Below are 16451 nucleotides of genomic sequence, written 5' to 3' on the forward strand. Positions count from 1 at the left end.
AAAAGAAGAAGAAATACAATAACTATGTTAGGACAAATAATGTTATGCTCCTGAATTGGCTACTAACTTAAACAAATTACACTCTTGGCGGATGAATTACCTACCAAAATCCTTCTTTCGCATAATCCATCTATTAAAACGAGGGTTGAGTTCATAAACTGTGAGAGTTTATATTTTCTTTAAAGGGTAAAATGTATTGATAATACCTGTGCTATAGCAATATTACAACTTGATCAGTGTTCTTTCATGTGAATATGTTAGTTCTTGGATGTCAATAATAGACCTAATTTTTCTTATAAAATGATCATTTTATCCTTCTACTAAATGATTCACTTATTTCGGTTATTCCAAACATGGTTAAATATCATTGTATATAAAAATATAATATTTTTGAATAGTCAGAGACTAAAAATGCTATATATATGAAAGCTTCAAAGACAACACAAAAAAATTGGAAAAAGAAAAAATAATTTACAAATACTAGTGAGAGGGGCTAGCGTCGGCGAACTAGTGAGAGAGGCTAGTGCCGTAGTGCGTCTAGGATCTGCTTCAGGCCGACAGAGGGCTCGCGCGAGTCCGAGATCCTCTTCTTGTCACGCGCGCCATTGCTAGCTCGCATGCGCCATCTCTCGCGAGCGCGTGGGGTGGGGGGTTACTTTGGGGAAAGGATGAGAAAGGGGAAGAGGGTTTGGGGAGGGGGTGAGAGAGAGAGAGAGAGAGAGAAAGTAACAGAGAGAGAGATGGGGTTGACTCTATGAATGGGAAAGAGGGAAATGGGCGTAGGAGAAGAGGAACAAAGGGTTTGGGGAGGTGCCAGAGAGAAAGAGAGAGAGAGATTTCTAATTGCTTCTAATTTTAGATATGTAAAATTAGAAAGTTAATACTAAAAAATAAAATCAGATTTCAAAAAATAGATTATCAAAATACTTTACCATCATCTATTACCTATACTATTTGACACCTCCATCAAAGGCGACGTGGCATCTCTCCCTATGCTTCCTTCCACGTGGCGAAGGGGAATTTATCCCCACATCTACCCCATTCTCCTACTCTCTCTCTCTCTCTCTCTCTCCACGTCACATCTACCTGGCACACTCTTCTTTTTCCCCTTCTGCGGTTCTCCCTCTCTCCGCCCCTCTCTCTCTCTTCCCCTATACTCCTACCCTCTCACTCTCTCTTCCCCTCTACTTCTACCCTGTCCCTCTTTCTCTCCCCCCCTACTCCTAGCCGAAGCCCTCTCTCTCTCTCTCGCCCCCTCTATTCTCTTATTATTTGACGTTTCGCTTTCCGAAAGGCCACTTTCTCCCAATTCGACTCTTCACCACTTGAAGGGTTTTTTTTTCTAAGCATCTCTCTCTAACCTCCAGTGCTCTCTCTCCTTCCTCCCAAAGTTTCTCTCTCTATTCTCTCTCTATCTATGCCTTCTCTCTTTCCTTCCCTCCCAAAGTTTCTTTCTCTATTATCTCTATACCTGCGCCTTGGTCATGAGGACGGCGATGACTTGGATGATGTCAGCAGCGGTAACCGCGGCAGCGTGAGCGGCGTTCACGGCAGCAAGAGCGACTTGGGCGACGTTAGCGGTGGACACGACGGCGGCAACATCATACAAAAAAAANAAAAAACCCGCAGCTACTAGCTTCTTTTTTTTTTTTCTTTTTACTCTTCTCCTGATTCTCTTTTTCTTTTTCTTTGTACTTACCTATTCTTCTTTTTTTCCTTCTTCTTTCTTTCGTTTTTTCACTTCTAGCCTGACAATGGCTATGGCAGTTTGGGTGGTTGAGCGGCGGCGGCGGCGGTCACGGCGGCGTAGGCGTTTGCGCACAGCAGCATCGGCGACAGTTACTATAGCAACAACGACTTTTCTCCTTTTCGTTTTCTCCTCTTTTTTTTTTAACTCTTCTCCTTATCCTTTTTTCTTCTTCTTTCTTTCCTTTATTTCTTGCCGGACAACATCGATGGCAGCTTAGGTGGTGCCAGCGGCGGCTTGGCCGGCGTCGGCAATACGCACGACAGTGAGAAGCAGCGTCGGCGGTCGTGGTGGCAGTGGTGGCCGCGGGAACAATGGAGGTCACGGCAACAGTGGCGGTTATTACAACAACATCAGCAACGATCACGACGGCGACAGCCACTGTTTTCCTAATCTTTTTTTTTTCTTTTTTTTTTTTTTTTCTCTTCTCCTTATTCTCTGTAACTCCCTCTTCTTCTTTTTCTTCTTTTTTTTTATCTCTTCTTCCTTCTTCTTTTTCTATTTGAAAGATAAGTGAAAATTTGATGTCACTATAATTTCTTTCCCTAAAAAAACTAGTTTATATAATTTTATGTCAAATCAAACACCTCTTTAGAGGTATTTCTTTAAAAATTGATTAATTTTTCATATTTTTATTTTTAGTTAATTATTTTTTAAAATATTATATTTATATTATTTATCCGCAGCGAAGCGCGGGTCCTACACCAGTAGAAAATTATTTTTCAATCCGGAACTGGCTTCTGGACCGGTTCAGATTTTAGTGGAACCGGTCGAGACTGGTTTAAGACAGAAACGCCTTAACACGCGATTATTCAGGGTTCGGCGAACCCTAACTACTACGCTCGCCCGCTCCTCGCTCCTCAGTCTCCCAAAAACGAGAAAAAAAAAAAGAAAAAAAAAAGAAAACCCTTCGACCTCGTTCCTAAACCCGACCCTTTCTCTCTCTCCCTCACCTCAGTTCCCTTCTCTTTCGACCACAACATCCTTCTTTCCGATGCCTAACCCCGCGACGGCGGCGGCGGCGGCGGCGGCGGCGCCGTCATCTTCTTCCAAGAAGAGCGCCGGCGACCCGCCCGAGTCCGCCGGCGCCGGCGCCGGCTCCGTCCAGAAGGCCCAGCGGTCGAAGCCCGCTCGGCCCTCCGACGACGCCGACAAGAAGGTGATGCTGCCTCTTAACCCTTCTTCTCTCTCTCTCCTTCTTAATAATTGTTAAGTATTCAATTTCTTGAGCATGGTGGTTGGTTGATTCATGCATATGCAGTTATCAATAACGAATTATAGCGGTATCGTGTATAAATAAGAACTTAACAAGGGTTGTAGTGTTGGTAATTTAAGAATTGAATCAATAAACGGTAAGATTGATGTCAATGTAATGCAAACAAGATCTCAATTAACTCCTCATTGGCAACCTCTCTTTAGGCCCCAATCAGACTTCATTCTCTGGCCGCTGATGATTGGTTTAGTCTAGCAGACTGCGTATGCAGCTCATATCTGGCCGCATAAGATAGATAGTGCCGTTTGAATGATACGCTGCCGTCTAAGTAGTGCTATTATTAGAACTAGTTGTTCTTGAGAACAAAAGTAGAAGCACAGTCAAACAGGCGCATAGGCTATTTAATGTGGTTTATATGAAACTGCTTCTATCTTAATTTTCACTAGACGCCTTTCTATTTTACTTCTATCCTTGGTTGAAATTAATCGCATGCTTGTTAGCAATGAAGAGGCCAGCATGAGATAGGTTATGATATATTTTTGAGGAAACAAGATGGTCGAGTGCAATTACTGCCAGAACAACAATACTGAAATTCGGTTGTATTTTTTAAGATAAAATAAATTTTAGTGATGGAAACAAATGCAAACTGATAAATTAGTGCTTTGGTAACTAGCAATTGATGTAGAACAAATTGAAACTCTATCTTCGCAAAGTGTGCATCGCACCTAAGGCATATTTCTATCTTTTGTGTCGAATTGACCAAGAACACTGTGCCAAGATACGACCGAAAATCCTAAGCCCGCAAGCATGATCATGGAGGAGGTAGACAAAGATTTCTAACACCCAAAGATGAAAAGCAATCAAGATTAGAGGAAATTGCAGACATGGAGAGAGAGAATCTGGGGGGTTTCTTTCTGACTTTTTTTCTCGAATAGGTAACAGAGATAAGATATTCCAATGATGGTTGGGCTAGCTTTAGGCCAAAAAAGGAATATTAAGGCACTAATGTTCTTCCTAATGTTTGCTAAAACATTCATGACCTGCTCGTGAACATATACAGTAAGGTTCGTAATGGGAGCATTCTCCCCATGTTAGCAGCGATCGTTTGTGAGAAGACTTGAAGAGACATGATAATTAAGCTAGGTTTTTAACGTGTGAAAATGGCTAAATGGCTAATTGGTAATTGAGTACAGTAGCTATTAAAAAATAATAGAAATGAAATAGCAAAGTCTAGAGGTGATATCCCACACCCACACCCGCAACTATGTTGCACTACTCCATGCTAGCTTGACCTGACTTGGACTACTCCGTTCCCATGCTCAAGCTCAACTAGGTGTGTGCACGCATATTAGAAACTTTTCTCTTCAACCTCCTCAAAGCGCTCTAAAGATATGGCGGCTAACTCTAGTTTCGCTTCCAGTGTTGGACTGAACTTCCAAGAGAAAGTTGAAGACTTTTAATTGAAGTTGAAAAATAGGAGGGAACTTAAAAGACAACATGTCAGCACATAGTGACAAAAGAAACATTGGAGGGAATGGACAAAAAGGATTTGGAGGGATTAGAAATTAACATATTCAAATATGGGGAAGAATATTAGGGCCTATAGTTACGTTCTTTTATGGGCCTATAAACAGCCAATCCTATTGTCATATGGACAACATCACAAAGTGCAAATGATTTGATAAGCAGTTATAATATGTTGGCGCCAAAGAAAATAGATATTTCTTCACATAGTGTATCAGCAGATAGGTAAGTGCTCGGTCCGACCCCATGCCACGGCACTTAAATCCTTATTTTCAAGAAATTTTACTCAAATTAGTCAGTAATCTGTCTATTAAGGGCAAACAATAAAATTAAAAGACCTCTTGAAAGTCTAGGAAATGGTTTTTAGTTAAATACCTCAGGACAAAATATCTTGTTATGCCTGATAATGTGTGTCGTTGGCATAGATTGCCACACCATATATCAGTGTAATTCAGGTGCTCACGTAAGTACTTTGCTACACATGGCTGTCACGTAGAGCGTACCACACGATGGTAGTCCTGTCTTTTTGTAATCTAGATGTAAGCTAGCAACAAATATTTTTCTGTCATTTTTTTTCTGATGGCTTGCAGCTCACATTATTCTTTTCATTCGGCAACTGTTCTTTTTCTTTCTTCGCGTTCTGCTGTTTTCTTAACAATAACGATGTTTTTCATATTGATAATGAAGATTAATAAGAAGTAAGAACTGTTACAAATGTAGTTCAAGTATCTTTTCAGCGAACTATCTTTTATTTCATAGTGCTAATCAGTAGAAGCTCGAGTCCGAAATGTGTCTCTCTTTTTCATCCTGCATGCTGATGAACATCCTTTTACTGCACATAATCTTTCTATTTACTGTGTCAGTTGCTTTTTTCTGAAGAACAGACCAAAAGGCTCAAGGATGTGGAGATCAGCTTTCCTATTGTGTACGGAACAATATCATTTTGGCTTGGTAAAAAAGCAAGCGAGTAAGTTTGCAATTTAACGACTCTTTTTTTTGGGAGAATATTTGGCAAGTTAGAACTACTAATATAGTCTTTATACAAAAAGGGGGTTATTGTAAAATCACATGTTGTGTCAATATATATTATTATGTTAGTAATTAGATTTTCCCATTTAGGTACAATTCACACAAATGGACTGTCTATGTCCGTGGAGCAACAAATGAGGATTTAAGCGTGATAGTTAAGCGTGCAGTGTTTCAACTACATCCCAGCTTCAACAATCCGACAAGGGTTGTGGAGTCGGCACCTTTTGAGGTATCGGAATCTGGTTGGGGAGAATTTGAAATAGCCATTAGCCTTTTCTTCCACAGTGATGTTTGTGACAAGCAGTTGGATCTGTAAGTTTGAAGTAAAAGAGTTTCTGCTATCACTTAATTCTGATCACCAACCTCATTCTACGTCTAATGGAACTTTTCCAAATGGAACAGATATCACCAGCTAAAGTTGTATCCTGAAGATGATAGTGCTCCTCAGTCCACTAAAAAGCCTGTTGTAATTGAAACATATGATGAGGTTGTATTTTCGGAGCCTACAGAAGCTTTTTTTGCTAGAGTTCAGAATCATCCAGCTGCAGTTGTACCTAGGCTACCTCCTGGTTTATCCTTGCCACCCCCAGGTATAATGCAACTCTCTTTACTTGTCATTCATATTTTTAACCCTCATTACTTGTTATTTGTACTTTCAACTCTCTTTACTTGCCATTTGTACATTCAACTCTCTTTACTCGTCATTCGTACTCTATATTTTCTGAGAAACTAACTGCCATTGACCCTTTTAGCGCCACTTGAGCATGTAAATGAAAAGAAACGAGGTGACACTAAAGATCATGCACTGAGTCAGTGGTTCATGAATTTCTCCGAGGCAGATGAGCTATTAAAACTGGCAGCAGCTCGTCAACAGGTAATATTTGATTTCCTTATCTTTGAACTATTTAAATGGAGATGGTTTCTAAATTTAGCATTTTGGACATTTGAATGCTTGTGTTAGGAAGTCTGTGAATGTAATATTTGGTTTGTAAAGTTGTTACGCAAAGTCAATTTGTAAGATTTCTCTCAGCCATACTAAGTCTGATCTCACATGTCACGAATTTCCTCAAAATGTTTCAAGTTATTACTGCTTCTTATCTCTAAGGTTTGTGAAATTCACATATAGATTGCTTGATGCAGAATGGTTTAGGGGTTGAGAGCTTTCGAGAATTGCTTTAAATACGGATCGAGCGATTCTTAGAAATCAAACTAAAAAGAAATAAATGACAAATCCGGAAATTCAAAAATTTAAATAAGAGATTGATTAGGGAAAAATCACACCTTTGAGTTTCCACTGGATTGGATCCATTGCACGCATGTGGGTGAGTCAGTTCAACTTCTTTCGATCGTCAGGTCTTAGCCGCTTTGGTAGAACTTTTAAAATAGTGGGAAAGAGAGTAAGGGTTAGAGTTTAGAAAGTGATGGGAAAAAAATGAGGATAATAGGAAATTAGGGTTTAAGATTAGCTATAGAAAGAATAGAGAAATTGAAAGATTTGACGATGACTCGTTTCCACAGAGTAGGCTTAGATCGCAATCTCGATCAGATGGTTGTTGTGGTGATGGTGGATTGTAGGGAAGGAGAAAATGGACGGATTATTCTTTTTTGATCAAGTGCCCCCGTAGCTTGCTGTACGGACCGAGAGGAGGGGGCATACGGACAAAAGTTGAATGCGCCTCACGTACAACTTCTTTAGTACGGCCTAGCTGTGAAGGGATCCGACAGGTGGGTCCTATGCAGATAAGTCGATCTCAACGACTCTCTTTTATTGTACTGGATCCAACAGCTCAAATAAAATAGAAGAGAAAAGAGAAGGAAAAGAAACAATAATCCATAGGATAACTCCTAAGTCGGACTCACTTCGGTCAAAGCTTTCGCAAAGGCAAGGAAAATTCACGAGGAATTCAACTCTTTCAAATTTCAATAACAAAAAGCATGCCTTACAATAATGTCTTGACCCTTATTTATAGAATATAGGTTAAAACGTCTAAGAACACGAGTCCTAAAAATGAAATTAAAAAAAATTCTCATAACAGAATTCAAAATAGATTTCTGAAAACAAATAAAATTCTAATCTAAAACTTCCAAATAAACTAAAACTTTCAAATAAAAATCTTAATCTAATAAAACTTCCAAAATCAATCTACCGAATCTGAATCAGATTCAGATCTAAGTAAGGCTTCTAGCATTGGTCCATCGTGCAACCAAATATTCCAAATACAGTTCCGACGATGAGTACAAGTCCGAAAAGGATCCGATTCCCCATCATTGCCACTATATGGTGAAGCCGGATTATGGTCGGCCTGCATTTTCTATGCAGGTAAATTTGAGTAGATTTTCATGCTGAAACTTTATAATATAAATGTCATGTTTACTTCGAAAGATAATGATTATTCTTTACTCAGTATGTACCCATATGATCTTTATGCTGATTGGAGTTGTGCAGTAGGTTGAAATGGTGTGAACCATATAATGGTGATGATGTAGTATGTAGGGTTAGTGGTTAATCAATAATGAAAATATTAGATAGGGGAAAGGAAAGAATGCAGCCAGGATTAGCATGAGTATTACAGGTAGAAGATCCATGGAAAATGGATGAAACGCTGCTGGGCCCAAGGAAACAAAGTTTCCTCTGTTATTAGTCAATAATGTCTCTTACAAATCAACCATTCATCTCTATGCATAATGTTCACTTTGAGTTGTATATGGACTCCTTCAAGCTCTTAGATGGGAAATGGATCAGATTAAATTGTTGTAGAATCATGTTGAATATAGATAAGAGTCATAGCCCATCAAATTTTTTTTTTTGTAATCTTTGCTGCTTTAAATAGCACAATAATTATATGGAAATTATACAGATTCTTGAAAAATAGAAAATTCACCAAATTCATGCCCAACTGAAGGTAGATTAAAATGCCTCAACATAACAAAAGTAAACACTGATTGAGCTAACCATCGTCATGATTCAGTTACATCATGTTCCTTAACCTTGCTTGATTATGGAGTTGGTCAATAGATGCGCTATAATATTAAAGATGGATTCCAGCAAATTAATGCAATTATTCTGTTTGTTTTCTGTACATCTATATTTGATATTCCTAGAGTTAGTTTACATCATAGGGCATAACCGAAAGTATTCATATAGTAAATTGACTCAAAATTTAATTCAACTGTTGTTTCCTCATTCAGGTGCAAGCTCACATAGTTAAGCTCAGAAGACAGTTAACCAAGATTGATGGGCCGCCACAACAGTCAAGAGCTGCTTCTGGTCAGTAACTATACCTGTGGTTTTCCCTTTAGCGGTTGTCTACAGAGTTCCAGATACTGTGGACAAACAAAACTTGCTTCCAGTAACAGTATGCCGATGACTTGAAGTTAGAATTTTGAAGCAAATAGGGAGGTCCCATACGAAATGGAAATAGGAACTGCAGTGAGGCTGCTTTCTTTCATTTGACATGGCACAATTTTCAGTGGGAATGCTTTCGCTACTGCATTTAGTTCTATTGTTCTCTGTAGTTTGCTTCGTTGTGTTTGTAAAGTTTATTGGACCTTACAGCAATGAGCAAACATTTGTGTTGCAGATAGTAAAGGTAAGTACATCGAAAAAAAGGATTTATTGTCAGTTTTTCATTTTTATTTTGTTTCAGCTTTCTGCCTTTGTGCTTTGAAGGGAAAACTTCAAAAGGTCTCCTGTAATGTAGTGCATTTACATTGTGCTTCAAAGTGCAGTACTTTGCTATTAAGTGGTTTTTGTTTTTGTTTTCCGTAAGGAACTGTGGTTAATGGGGCGGCAAAATGCTATAATTATATAAACAACGAATTAGTAAAGTACAAGCTGGATTGTACCATTCTATTTTTTGTAACATGTAGTCCTTGTTACTCGCAACAATGGATTCTTACGGAAAACAAAAGATAAAATGTTATAGTAGCAATACTGTTACACTTAAATTGATAGGATACTAAGCTGGGAATGCACTATATCGGAAGGGGGATTTTGAAGTTTTCCTACTATAGCACTTAAAATCTGCAAGGAGCCTTTTCCTTCTTTAGAACTTCAAATTTTTGCTATGAATAGTTTTATTTCAGGTTCAAAATATTGCCAAGCTGCAGAATATATGGTTGAACAAAATTAAGCAAAAGATTCTTGCTTACAGTTGTGGTGCTATGGTATTATTGTATGCCTACTTGTGGAAGCATTAATACAATGCCATCAAATTCAGATTTCATACTCACTGTGAAGGTAAAAATGAGTGGGTATCCCCTCAACTATAAGGCAGATGAGATCAAGATATGTCCTTGAAACTTTTTTTCATTTAATAGATAACACCTTCAACTTTTGATTTGTTCTGATTCTGATTTCCAATCCGTTTTGTTGAGGATTTCGTTAATTTAATCTGCGGTTCAGTAAGATTTCCAATCCGTTTTGTTGATGCTTGATGACTAATAGTTAATGGAGCCTTTAACTTTAATGAATCTTAATTCAAATCGCTCAAACAACTCAAATCAAAACGGTGCAAATGAAAGCTTAGGGGGGGTTGGGGGCCTGTTACAGAATTTTCTATGGTTGAGGGAATTCCCATATATTTTTGCCTAAAACGAAAAAGTAAATATTACTTGTACAATCTATGGAAGTATTTACTACTCTGGTCACATGGTGTGACCAGCGAAGCACCTCCCTCCACTGAGGGAGTGTGTGTGTGTGGTGGGGTCGATCATAAACTTGGGATAGAGTGTATGCTCATGGAAAAGAAAAGAGATAAAACATGTATTAATAGGCTGTTAAAATTCAAAGGATGCTATTCAAAGTAGCCTAGCGGCCTAGTGTGCAACAACAATTAGTTTTTAAATGCACGAAACTGAACATCAGTTTTTTAATATGTATGCAGTTACAACTGTAGTGTGATCGCAACTATATACATCTAGAGGTTATAATATTGCGTTCGCGTCAAGAATCACTACCTGTTTACATTCATAGACTCAAAAGTAGATTCTTAGTTGCATAAATGTACATACACAAGCCTCAAGTATTTGATCCACCCAAAATCAGTTTGTGTGTGTGTATATATATATATATAGGAGGTCTTGTGTGCTATTAGGAGCATGGAGGTCTCCGTGCTTCTAAGTTGTTTTCGATGATGGAGCTTCCGAATCAACGATCGGCTCCGTTAGACTTCATCTAGTGTATTTGAAGTATCTAGAAAATAAATTTTGTAATTTTTCGATATCATTTACTTAACGATCGAAAGAGTTCAAAATCAACGGCCGAAAATAAAAATATCACAAAAAGTGATGATATAGCACTAAAATTTTTGATCAGAGATATTGATCTTGCAGTGAATAGTACAAAAAATTTTTTATCAAAATTTTATTTGGTTTGAATACTTCTATACCGTTAAACTTGCAAACAATATATATCAACCATTAAAAATTGTTGATTTTGAACCATTTCGATCGCTAGGTAAATGATATCCAAAAAGAGTAAAATTTATTTTTAGATACTTCAAATATGCTAGATTAAGTCTAACAGAGTCGATCGTCGATTCGGAAGCTCCATCATAAAAAACGGCTTTGGAGTACGGAGGCCTCAGTACTCCTAATAGTACAAAAGACCTACTCTCTCTCTCTCTCTCTATATATATATATAGAGAGAGAGAGAGAGAAAGAGAGAGATAGAGAGAGAGAGTTATGCTACTATACTATCAATAGTATCAAGCCCTTGGTACTATTGAGTTTTCGACTGTTGGATGAAAAAATGTGTGGCTAGGATGATAGTGGCCCCCGGTTAAATTGATAGTGGTCTCTTAGGGTTCAGTGGGTGGTTGGTTAATAGTATAATCTAACGGGTGGAAATGATCAAAGAGTAGATCTAATGGTAGAAAACTCAATAGTACAAAGAACTTGGTACTATCGATAGTATAGTAGCCGGACTCTCTCTTTCTCTCTCTCTCTCTCTCTCTCTCTCTCTCTCTCTATATATATATATATATATATATATATATATATATATATATATATATATATATAGAGCAGGACTGTTGTGCTCTCGGGAGCACGGAGGCCTCCGTGCTCCTGAGCCGTTTTCGATGATGAAATTTCCGAATCGACGATCGGCTCCGTTAGACTTGATCGAGCGTATTTGAAGTTTCTAGAAAATAATTTTTGCGATTTTTCGATATCATTTACCTAGCAATCGAAAGGATTCAAAATCAATAATTTTTAATGGCTAAAAATAAAAATTCTATAAAAAGTGGTGATATAGCACTAAAATTTTCGATCAGAAATATTGAACTTGTTGTAGATAGTATAAATAATTTTGTATCAAAATTTCATCTGATTTGAATATTTCTACACCGTTAAACTTGAAAACGGCAGATATCAACCATTAAAAATTATTGATTTTGACTCCTTTTGATCACTAGGTAAATGATATCAAAAAATCGCAAAAATTATTTTCTAAAAACTTCAAATACCCTAGATCAAGTCTAATAGAGCCGATCGTCGATTCGAAAATTCCATCATTGAAAACGGCTCAGGAGCACGGAGGCCTCCGAGCTCCTGAGCACGGAGGCCTCCGTGCTCCTGAGAGCACATCAGCCCTGCTATACACACACACACACACATATATATATATATATATATATATATATATATATATATAATTGAGCTCCTATGCTTTTAAAAGTACCAAGTCATTAGTGCTTGTAAGTTTTTAGCCCTTGGATTAAGGAATGTGCGGTTAAGATAATATGGGCCTCCTAGGGTTAAGTGGGTGGTTGGTTGAATAGTATAATCTAACGGGTGAAAATGATCAAAGGCCTACATCTAACGGTAAAAAAATTATAAGCACCAAATACTTGGTACTTTTACAAGCACCATAGCCGGACTCTCTCTCTCTCTCTCTCTCTCTCTCTATATATATATATATATATATATATAATTGAGCTCCTATGCTTTTAAAAGTACCAAGTTATTGGTGCTTGTAGATTTTTAGCCATTGGATTAAGAGATATGCGGTTAGGATGATGTGGGCCTCTTAGGGTTGAGTGTGTGGTTGGTTGAATAGTGTAATCTAATGGTTGAAAATGATCCGATGAATAGATCTAACGGTAAAAAACTTACAAGCATCAAGTGCTTGGTGCTTTTACAAGCACCATAGCTAGACTCTCTCTCTCTATCTCTCTCTCTCTCTATATATATATACAGAGCAGGGCTGCTGTGCTCCTGTGCTCCTGAGCCGTTTTCGATGATGGAATTTTCGAATCGACGATCGGCTCCGTTAGACTTGATCTAGGGTATTTGAAGTGTCTAGAAAATAATTTTTGCAATTTTTTGATATCATTTACCTAGTGATCGAAAGGATTTAAAATCCATAATTTTTAATGGTTGATATCTGCCATTTTCAAGTTTAATGGTATAGAAGTATTCAAATCAGATGATATTTTGATACAAAATTCTTTATACTATCTACAACAAAATCAATATTTCCGATCGAAAAATTTAGTGCTATATCACCACTTTTTATAGGATTTTTATTTTCAGCCGTTAAAAATTATTGATTTTTTATCCTTTCGATTGCTAGGTAAATGATATCGAAAAATCGTAAAAATTATTTTCTAGAAAATTCAAATACGCTAGATCAAGTCTAACGGAGCCGATCGTCGATTCGGAAATTCCATCATCGAAAACGGCTCAGGAGAACGAAGGCCTCCGTGCTCCTGAGAGCACAGCAGTCCTACTATATATATATATATATATATATATATATATATCCTCCAACAATTGAGATTGAGCACACTTGCGACAGAACCAGCAACAACAGAAATATGAATTCTCAATATTGTTCAAGATCAACTCGATCTTTCTTCAGCATCTTTCACTAATAAACCCATCCTCTTCTGTAAAAGGCATGTCAGAGCCTCTAGCTATTCTGCATTTACAGTAGAAGAAAGTTAGCTAGATATCTCACTTGGCAAGATAAGGGAACCAAAGCCAACACAATGTGTCTTATTTTAGCTCTTTAGTAAACAGTAGAGAAGGAATTTCTCTATATTCAAAATCACTAAGCTTGCAAATTAACTCTTGGACAAGAAATGGACCAAGACTATTTCTGTTGATCATCTAAAGCATGAGACAAAAAGGAGGTTTTGTGCATTCATTACCTAAGTAACATTCTTGCGAGTCTCGGCATTTGTCTACACCATCTTAAGAGCATGCATTAATCTAACTTGAAAATTTATTCTTTTCTAGAGCAAGTGACAAAGCGCTTGATAGTTGGTATCTGAGACACAAGTTCGAATCCTAGTTGATTCATATTTCCAGCTAAGTTTATTTCTAAGTGAAATAAACGAAGCGGATAGCGTGCTATCTATCTCTCTCAAAAAAAAAAGAAAAAAAGAAAGAAAAAGTATTCTTTCCTTAACATGAATGTAATGAATTTAATAATATCTCATTCGCAAATGATTCTAAGCAACTTAGAACCGAATCCTTGAGGACTTGATCCTCCTCTTCTCATTAAACTATTCCACGCGTTCTCTCGCTCCCTCTACTTCATGTTTCTATTGATCTATTTATCTTATTTCGCATCTGCTCCCTCTATTTCATGTTTCTATTGATCTATTTATCTCTGCATCTACACAGATAAGACTTCAGTTACTTGAATTCAAGTAAAAAGAGGGACAACAACATAGTGATAGAGTCAAACATTAGAGTAACCATCTAAGATCACAGTGATAGAGTAGGCAAATCATTACAGGAGCGCCAGTCAGTTTGAATCCAATCTTTCCAAATCCCTATAGCACATTACTGGCAAACAATCAGCTATGGAAATAAAATTTTCAGTCCTTGGTAACACCAGATGAAATCCATCATCTCTGCAGCCAGCAAGGATTTTATGAGCACATTTCTCTCATCATCTCCCTAGATTTGTCTTCTGTCAGAAACACTTTTAGCTTCAACAGATATGAATAATGAATTCACCTCATAAGTTCAAAAAATTGTCACAAAAAAGAGTCTGCGATTATTTCTAGAATACAACATCGATCAAATTTAACAATGCAAGCTTTCCTGTTAACATCACCACCAGAATAATTCAATTATCAACAGTTAGAAACTATGATTATTAATACACTTCAGGTATCAAACTCCTCAGATAATGTGGCGCGGAGAGGATGATTCTACTCTCAATTCACTGGATTCTCCTCTGATCGATTGCACTACATATGCAGTGATGAATACAAAAATTCATTCCATCTCGATCTATCTGGCTCCGGGGGGCTACTGATTATTAACCTCAATGTGTATTGAATTAAGCTGTCTATTTGACATGTTCCAACCTGCTAAATGCCAAATCTTTCTCCAATCCTTTCCCCTTCATCAACACTCTTAGCTCTTCAATCTCATCCCACATACCAACCGTCGCATACAAATTCGACAACTCGACGTAAATACCCACATTATCAGGTTCCAATTCGAGAGCCTTCTTAGCAGCGACCTTCCCGATCTCGACATTTCCGAATTCCCTACAGGCGCTAAGCAAGGAAACCCACACGGTGACACCACCACCGTCTCCGCCTTTATCCAATACCATCTCATTAGCAAAGTCCCATGCTTTTCCCAACTCTCCCGCTTTACAAAGCATATCGACAACACAACCGTAGTGCTCAGGCCCAGGAACCATTCCGTAACCTTTCCTCATTGATTCAAAGAGCGAGAGCCCTTTGAGGACTTGGCCCGAGCGAGCGCACGCCGAGAGGACCACTAGCAAGGCTATCTCATCCGGCTCGATCCCTTCAACCAGCATCTCTTCGAAAGCCCTTATCACGTCATCAAACCGCCCGTTCCGGCCGTAGGCATTAAGCATCGACGTCCACAAAACGACGTCTCTCCTCCTCACCTCCTTCCGGGCGGATTCGAAAATGAGCCGGGCCTTACCCACGAGGCCGCACTTGCCGTACATCTCGACCAACGCGCTGAAGAGGAACGCATCCTCTTCCGCATTCTCGACCTTACGAATCAAATACGCGTGCGCCTGCGCGCCCAGATTGACAGCGGCCAATTCGGCGCAAATCCTCAAGACGGACGACAACGTGAACCCGTCGGCCTCCAAACCCAGCTCATTCATCTGACCCACGAACGAAAGGCTCTCGTCCCAGCTCCGGCTCTCGACGTACCCGGCGAGGAGCGCGTTCGCGCACACGGTGTTCTTAAGTGGAATTTCGTCGAACATCTGACGAGCGTGGCGGACAGAACCTAGTCTAACGTACAGGTCGACGAGGGCGCCGCCGACGAAGACGCTGGAGGCCCAGCCGGACTTGGCGGCGCAGGCGTGGATTTGCGCGGCGTGGGGAGGGGATTTGGAGGAGGAGATGGCGGCGGAGAGGGCGTAGGAGTCGAGGGGGAGGGGGAGGCGGTGGGCGAGGGCGAAGGCGCGGAGGGCGAGGGAGGGGAAGCCGCGGCGGGAGAAGGCGGAGAGGAGGAAGGCGAGGGAGGAGGGGTGGGAGAGGAAGAGGGTGGGAGCGGGGATGGGGTGGGGAAAGACGCCGGTCTTTAAAGAGAGCGCGTGGAGGGTCTTGGCGGGTTTTGTTCGGGTTTTCAAAATTGGTGGGAAGGGAAGACTGGCGGGGGTGGGGAGACGGGTTCGGATCCCTTGGGCTGTCATTAGACAACATGCGTCTCCAGTCTTCACCGCACGTGGTGTCGTGGGATTAAATATGGTTTACTTGTGCTATGCTATGTTTTTTTTAAAAATAATATTAGGGCTTTTTTTTTTTGTACTTAGCTCTCATAATTTTTTAATTTTTATTTTATTTTATTTTTTTTTTTTTTACAAATAGCTCTAACAAATTTATATTTACATAAATAATTCTCTTCTTGCCACGTAAGCGCTTATGTTGTATTTTTAAGTTGAGCATGGTAGATCACCGTGTTCCCCCTTTTGTT

At 39.1% G+C, this 16451-nt stretch overlaps 2 protein-coding genes across 3 annotated transcripts; one reads left to right on the forward strand and one right to left on the reverse strand.

Annotated features, from left to right (window-relative positions):
- On the forward strand, window positions 2573-9364 carry LOC109728793 (transcription initiation factor TFIID subunit 14b). Of its 2 annotated transcripts, none has more exons than XM_020259323.1 (6): window positions 2573-2906; window positions 5348-5451; window positions 5604-5825; window positions 5916-6103; window positions 6266-6387; window positions 8703-9364. In XM_020259323.1, exons 1-6 carry the CDS (start codon window positions 2742-2744, stop codon window positions 8787-8789), a joined length of 888 nt encoding a protein of 295 aa, XP_020114912.1. In that variant the 5' UTR covers window positions 2573-2741; the 3' UTR covers window positions 8790-9364. The 2 variants fall into 2 exon arrangements, with proteins under 2 accessions (XP_020114912.1, XP_020114913.1); XM_020259324.1 differs by having other exon boundaries at window positions 2574-2906; window positions 5369-5451.
- LOC109728518 (pentatricopeptide repeat-containing protein At2g03880, mitochondrial-like) lies at window positions 14827-16170 on the reverse strand. Its single transcript, XM_020258934.1, has one exon. The coding sequence runs from the start codon at window positions 16168-16170 to the stop codon at window positions 14827-14829; it is 1344 nt and encodes a 447-aa protein (XP_020114523.1).

The sequence above is a fragment of the Ananas comosus genome, linkage group 24 (assembly GCF_001540865.1).
Source record: "Ananas comosus cultivar F153 linkage group 24, ASM154086v1, whole genome shotgun sequence".
Taxonomy (NCBI): Eukaryota; Viridiplantae; Streptophyta; class Magnoliopsida; order Poales; family Bromeliaceae; genus Ananas; species Ananas comosus.